The 7,179-nt window shown below is 47.3% G+C and overlaps 1 protein-coding gene across 3 annotated transcripts in view; it reads left to right on the top strand.

The window, feature by feature from the left end:
- DAPK2 (death associated protein kinase 2) overlaps positions 1 to 7,179 on the top strand; it is a 161,123-nt gene that overhangs the window by 108,028 nt on the left and 45,916 nt on the right. For all 3 annotated transcript variants that reach the window (XM_013008216.2, XM_030886927.2, XM_045294962.1), the window contains exon 3: positions 2,400 to 2,621. In XM_013008216.2, the coding sequence (XP_012863670.1) occupies positions 2,400 to 2,621 (222 nt within the window). The remainder of the gene's footprint in view (positions 1 to 2,399; positions 2,622 to 7,179) is intronic.

Genomic DNA, 7,179 nt, shown 5'->3' with positions numbered 1-7,179 from the left:
TGAGGGCAATGAATGTACAAATGTGCTTTACACAATTGATGTATGTATGGATTGTGATAAGAGTTGTATGAGCCCCTAATAAAACGATTTTTAAAAAAAGTAAACTGGGGGCATCACGAAGGGTGGCTTTTGAGTAACAACAGTATGTTGATAAATCACCTCAAGAAGCCTGTACATTTCTCAATTCCTACTCTTTTTGTTAAGTAATTCTTGAGAAAAACTTGTTCCTTGGTTTCTTTACAGCTCCTAATCCTTTGGAATAGTTTTTGTAGGAACATGTAGCAGATGTCTGGGTGCTAACCTACTGATCATTCCATAGCACTGAAAATCGCATGGTGATAAATACTGTCTCCCAGTGGTTTTAAACTGAGTGAACATAAGCATCTCCTAGAGGTCTTGCTAGTTGTTTAAGACTTTTTTTAAAGGCAGCATTTACCCAGGGACAAACAGCAGAAGGTTTAGGAAAGAAGGATAAATGGACACAGGAAGCCCAGGGGGGAAGAGGGAAACGTGGAATAGGGGAGGAGAAGAAGTTAGACAAAAACATGGTTTCAGGGGATTGCAATGAATGAGAGGGGAAAAATGCATATGAGTTGTTAAATGTAAAACTGCTTATGTGTTCTGTAAATCTTCACCCAATTCAAGATGAAAAGCTAAAAATAAATTTTAAAATATTTTATTTAAAACAAACAAACAAACAAACTCCCTTCCCCTCTTATCCAGCACCCACCACTGTCAGTAGCGTGTGGGCTGGGAGCTGTGCAATCTGAGTGCCGAACCAAACCCTGCCCCTCCACCTGGGTGCTCTGGAAGCTCACACAAATGACTTGACTTTCTCAGGCTTTGGCTTTCCCCGAGGCTCAAGTGGAGAGGTTGTGCCTGCCTCACTAGTCCTCAGGACTGCTGGGAAGAGGCCGGGGAACACTCCAAAATGCAGCACCCAGGTGACTCAGGAGCATGGCGGTCCTGACGCTGAGACCGATGGCCAAGTGAGACTGGAAACTTTGTCGAGTGCTTGCTGGCACTCACTAAGGCACCAGATGTCCCTAAGGCCTGAAGTGGCTCCAGACGACCAGCGGTGTTAAAGAGTACACTGTGATTGTTCATTTGGTTTTGGGAGGGCTGGCTCCATGGCACCTGTGTCAGCCCCTAACAAGGCGTCCACAGCTCCGGGTCAGTATTTGGGTCCTAAATAGCTACGAGTCAGAAGTGACTGAGAGCACATAACCACAGCAGGGCGGACCATATGAAGTGCTAGACGGAAGGGAGAAACCGGAGCGCTCCTGCATTGTTGGTGGCCGTGCTAAATGGTGCAGCCTCCTTGGAAGTCAGCCTGGCCATTCCTCAAAGGTCAAACACTGAGTTCTCATAGCATTCAGCAGTTCCACTCTTAAAGAACTGGATTCTACACCCAAGGGAAAGGAAAGTATGTTTCCACACATGGTCAGAGCAGCATTATTCATAATAGCCCCAAAGTAGAAACAACCCAAATGACCAACACAACTGATGACTGGGACAACAAAATGTGGCATATGCAAGCAATAGACAATAATGCAGCCTTAAAACGGAGTGAAGTAGAGGTACATGCTATGACATGGATGAATACTAAAAACATGTTACATGGAAGAAGTCAGTCACAAAGACTACATACTGTGTGGTTCCCCTGTTGTTTGGCTCAGGCCATGTAATTGAGAGTGTATTTGCTAGGAGCAGGCTTGGGAGCAGAGGTGTAAGATGAGATGCTTTGTTTTCCCACAAGAAGCACTGGTGGTGCAGTGGATTAAGTGTTGAACTGCTAACCACAGGGTTTGTGGTTCAAACTCATCAGCTGCTCTGTGGGAGAAAAGTGAGGCTGTCTGCTCTCATCAAGGCTGTAGTCTTAGAAACGCTATAGGGAAGCTTTACCCTGTCCTATTGGGTCAGAATGAGACAGAATCAATTTACTGATAGTGGATGGGTTTGCCCTCTCACAATTCCAAATGCGTGAAGTTATCCTTTTCCCCAGATCAGGGGGTGCAAACCGATGCCTGGTGCTGTTTGTATTTTGGCCATGTGGATCTCTTTGAGCACCACTTCCCCCTATGTCTTTCCTCGACACATAGTCTAATGAATAGTAGCCTTGGGTTCTAGCTGAGGCTTGGGAGCAATGAGGCTCAGCCATCCTAATCAGATCAATAATCCCTCCCTGCATCAGTGTTCGTATCTGTATACTGGGGTTGCCAACACTAGTAAAAGGTAGAGGATTCCTGGATCAGAGCAGCAGTGCAGCAGCTGCACCGCCTCCATCGCTAGTTGACACTGGGCAGGGATGCTGGACGGCGGCATGACTCTGAATGAGCGGGGCCTGGTGGCTAACAGCCACAGTGACGACCTAAATGCCTGACGGTGTGTCCCCACAGCGGCCAGTTCGCCATCGTGAAGAAGTGCCGGGAGAGGAGCACCGGGCTCGAGTACGCAGCGAAGTTCATCAAGAAGCGGCAGAGCCCGGCCAGCAGGCGGGGCGTGCGCAAGGAGGAGATCGAGCGGGAGGTGAGCATCCTGCGGCAGGTGCTGCACCCCAACATCATCACGCTGCACGACGTCTACGAGAACCGTACCGATGTGGTGCTCATCCTCGAGCTGTGAGTAGGGGTGTCCGGGTGGGCGAGGAGGGGGGGGCCGGCACTGCCCACAGGCCCCAGAGGGTAACAGCATCGTACCCAAGGTCGACCTAGAGAGAAGCAGTTTTCCTTGGAAGTTTCTCGGTTCCCCTCATTGTCCCCCTGAAACTAGGCTGGAGGAGGTACAGGCTTGCTGAGCAGCAGTGAGGAAGGCCAGGGTCTGAATTTATTGGACTCCAGGGACTCAGAGGAAGAAATGGCCGCCGTTGCGGTCATTTCCTGACTGGCAAGCAGGTGGGAAACTAAGACGGCGCAGAAGTCGTGGTATAGTAGGGGAGAGGATGCCACCAGGGATTTGGAGGGGAAGAACCAACATCCTCTCGACTCTGTGAAGCTCTTCTCCAGCCCCTTCCTGGGGAAAACCCATTCTGTGTGTGCTGCTCGACCCCTTTCGTGTGATGATGGCAGCTATTATTTAAGGAGCACCTCCAACAAATCGAACCCTCCCTGCTATTGAGTTGATTCCGACTCAGAGTGCCTCTCTAGGACAGGCTGGAACTGCCCCTGTGGGTGTCCAGAGACTATAACTCTTTCCGGGAGGTGAGAGCCTCATCTTTCTCCCATGGAGCAAGCTGGTGGTTTTGAACGGCCAAGCTTACAGTTAGCAGCCCCACGCATAACCCACCAGGCCACCCTAAGGAGCACCTACTATAGACTAGATATTTGCTGGGTGCTCCATGTTCGTCATTTTGTGCATGCCTCACAAACATTGTGATAAGGGAAGTGTCTTAGAAAGGGTATCGTGTAAATAAGCCCAACCAAGCCACCTCCATACTTTTGGGTTGATTCTGACTTAGAAGTACCCATTATAGTTATTGTAAACTTGTCCCCAGTCTACAAACTGGAAGCAGACTGCCACAAATTTCTCCTGTGGAGTGACTGGAGGGTCCAACCTTTTTGTTGGCAGCCAGGCACTGCCAACAAATAGGGGTGCTCAACTATTCCCCTATTTAATCTTCATAGTAATTCTGCTGCACAAATACTCATCATTCCCATTTTACTGACAAGAGCACTGAGAGCCCAGGATATTGGTAAGTGGAGGCTGGGAAGTGGCAGAGCAAAACTTGAGGACACATAGCCTGTGTAGCCTTAGCGAGGTGTAGCACGAGCCATGAGCACCAGCCATGAGGTGGCCTGATGCTGCCTTAGTGGGGCAAGAGTTCTCAGTCCTTTGTTGAATGGGTGACACCAAGTTTCCCAAGATTAGCTGACCACTCTGATGTTCCCCTGGCGCCTTTCCATGACATGGGGGAGATAGACCTCTGCCAGATAACAGGCCTGGGTGGATTGTGGCACAAGTCTCGGCAGCTGTGCATTAAGTCAAGCATCAAGACACTGTGTTGGAGATGTTCTGAGCATCGGGAGCATGTGCATGTTTGCCAGTTAGCAGAGGAGTGGTGGCTTCGGCCTTCACAATGCCTGACTTTGTGGCATTGGACACGTCATCTCACCTTTCTGAGTTCCACATGTCATCTGTGAACTAGGCAGCCACCTTACTTAATCTGCTTATACGGGCGGGTCATGGGCACCTGACATTTTAGCTCATTCTAATAGGAGAACTAAGCTCTGGCATTACCAGGATATAGTTTTAAGAAGCAGAAGAGTATTTTCATACTCTCCCATATGATTCTTAAATTAAGCATCTCAATGCTTAAGTGAATAGAAATCATCCTTACTTTCCTTGTCGGTAACTCCCAGTGTCCTCCATGTTTTCCCAAAACCTCCTAGCCAGTTGTATCAGTTGGTGCATATGGCTGCTTGACCCAGGCAGACCCTGAAGGGGTCCTAGTGAGCCCCCCCAGGTATGGAATGCTAAGACTTAGCAGGTATCATGCTGATTTCTAGCAGAAAATGACAAGTCCACCTTTGTTGAGATGGCCAGTCCATTTCTTAAAAGTAAATATAGCAAATGAAAAGAAATTGTAGTAACTTTTTACTGATACAACCAGGTTTAATTGAATTGCATAGCAATATTTTTTCCTGTTTGCAGACATTTGGTTTTTCTTTTCTGGCTTTTCACAATTATATAGCTGGTGAATAAAAGATCAAATGAAAGAACACATTTAGAATAGTGTCATGATGGTATAGAATACTATACCATAGAGAGGCCCTGGTAGTGTAGTGGGTTATAGACTACTATACCATAGAGGGGCCCTGGTAGTGTAGTGGGTTATGCTTCTAGCTGTTCACAGTTCACCCCCACCAGCTGCTCCTGAGGAGAAAGATGATCTCTTTACTGGAGTAGAAAGCCTCATCTTTCTCCTCAGGAGCAGCTGGTGGGTTGAGCACCTTTCTTGTATCAGACTTTTTGAAAGCAAAGAGTCTAGTCTGGCAGCAAATGACAGCCCAGTGTGATGAACAGGGATGCCAGAGGACCAACCGCCCAGTGCTTGGGATGGGTTGAAACTATTTCTTGTAGCTGACACGCAAGCTGTGTCATGTGAAAAGAGCATGTAGAGAAGACCACGTGGTGCGGGCTTGGGAAGATCCAGACCTCCATCCTAGTTCTGCCACTTACTATCTGTGTGAATATGGGTAGTCACTTGCTCTCCTGGAGCCTCAGCTGACCTGCCAAATGAAGGCAGTAGTTTGTTCCATGAACCTTTCAGGAGGGAAGTGAGGCTCAAGTGAGACAATGCTGGGAGCAATGAGCACACTGAAAAGGTGGCAAAAGCTTAGTCAACTCTAAACGAAACCTTTTATCACGACCACCAAATAAAAATGTGGTGTTCATTTAAGGGCTTTGTTGAGGCTCTCACAGCACTTGTTCAACATTATGTTAAGATTCCGCCTCTCCTAACGTGTAATGAGACCGTTTGTTGCTCCTTCCACTTTTATCTAAAGAAAAGCTGAGCCCTGGAATTCTCAAATGCCCTACCTCAAGGTCAAGACTGAGTCTAAATGGGTGAAGCATTGGGGTCACTGGTCCTTCGAGCAAGGCTTACAGGGCTATTCTTTCAGCAGTTGCAAGGGCACTCCAGATGCTAGCCACCTGCCCTGGTTGGGGCAAGGATGAACTCACCCACCTGGCAGGAGGGAAGAATTGCAAATCAGGCTCCATCCCAGGATTCAAGCAGCTGCTTTAAGCCCAACCCAGTAGAGGGACTCTGCAGCCCTAGCAGACATTATGCCTGGGGCACCATCTCTCTTCCCTACCCCCTTCACACCCCCACCCCACCCCCCATATCATGGCCACCTTGTCTTGCTCTTTTCTTCTCCTTCAACTATTATGTGCCAGACACCGGAGACATACAGACCAAAACGTAATGCCTTGCTCCTGCCCTTAAGAAACCCACAGAGCAGGAACACACACTCTCTGACATTCATCCGTCTGCCTACTAAGGGATATTTGGGGAGAAAAGCAAAAACTTTTTAGTGTGAGTTGGGTGAAGGTCTACAGAGCAGTTCATCAGTTTTGTATTCAATAATTCATACCCATTGTTTATCACAGTGTAATTTCATTTATTCTGCTTCATCCCGGTGTTTCCTGTTCCATTCCTCCTTAGCCCTTCTGAACTTTGCCCTTGGGTAAATGTGGCTCTTTGGGTCTCAAATGGTGGATTATTCTAAGGTGTGTGTATCTCACTAGGTTTACTGTTCTCTTTATAGACCTGTCTGTCCTTTGGCTGAAAATTCAGTCTCCGCTCTGCACTCCCCCTCATTTACAATGATATGATTTTTTATTCTTTGATGCCTGATACCTAATCTCTTTGACACCTCATGGTCACACAGGCTTGTGTGCTTCTTCTATGTGGGTTTTGTTCCTGATGGTGCCCGGCTATCAAAAGATATAGTGTCTGGGGTCTTAAAGAATTGCAGGTAAACAAGCAGCCATCTAGCTCAGAAGCAACAAAGCCCACATGGAAGATCTGATTGCTTTTGATGGCAGACAACCTTCAGTCAAATAGCCTTTTAAGCAGTTGACCTTCAGGAGTATAGAGAGCAGCCTTGTGTTTACAAACAGCACCTTAAATTTGGCATTATTATGGGGGAATGTTGAAGGGAATGACTTTTATTTAGGAGAATGCGAGTGGGATGCATCTCCAACCCATGAACATGAAGGTTCCCTCCACAGGAGCCCTGACCTCCCAGACTCCTTACCGTTTGAGTGTTGAGAGTTTGTCCACATAAGCTCTCTTCCCAGTTTTCAGTTTCCCACACCTGACCTTGATGTATTTCTTGCACTGAATAGAATCAACCAGGTTCTGGTGAGGGCCTGTATGGCTTCCCTGGTGAGTACAACCCATAGCCTAGTTCCCTAATGGCTTGTAAGATCGTCGCTTTTATGTTAACTAGGATTCAAATAAAGCCCCCATAGTGGATTTGCTTCTCCAAGTTTTATGTCTCTTATAGTCTATGAAAGTTCTTTTTTACCCTGCTTTTCTGATGGCATTGATCTGTGGGACAAACAGACTCCTTTGTCCAGTTAATTGTTTCACAGTCTGAGTTTGGCTGATTTCCTCCTCTCAGGTTATTTAACTCGTTTCTCTATCCTGTAAGCTAGGAGTTCGATATGGAG

The sequence above is a fragment of the Echinops telfairi genome, unplaced genomic scaffold, assembly GCF_000313985.2.
Source record: "Echinops telfairi isolate 266 unplaced genomic scaffold, ASM31398v2 ScPeMD7_4048;HRSCAF=4782, whole genome shotgun sequence".
Taxonomy (NCBI): domain Eukaryota; kingdom Metazoa; phylum Chordata; class Mammalia; order Afrosoricida; family Tenrecidae; genus Echinops; species Echinops telfairi.
This window is presented reverse-complemented; position numbering and strand designations above follow the sequence as displayed.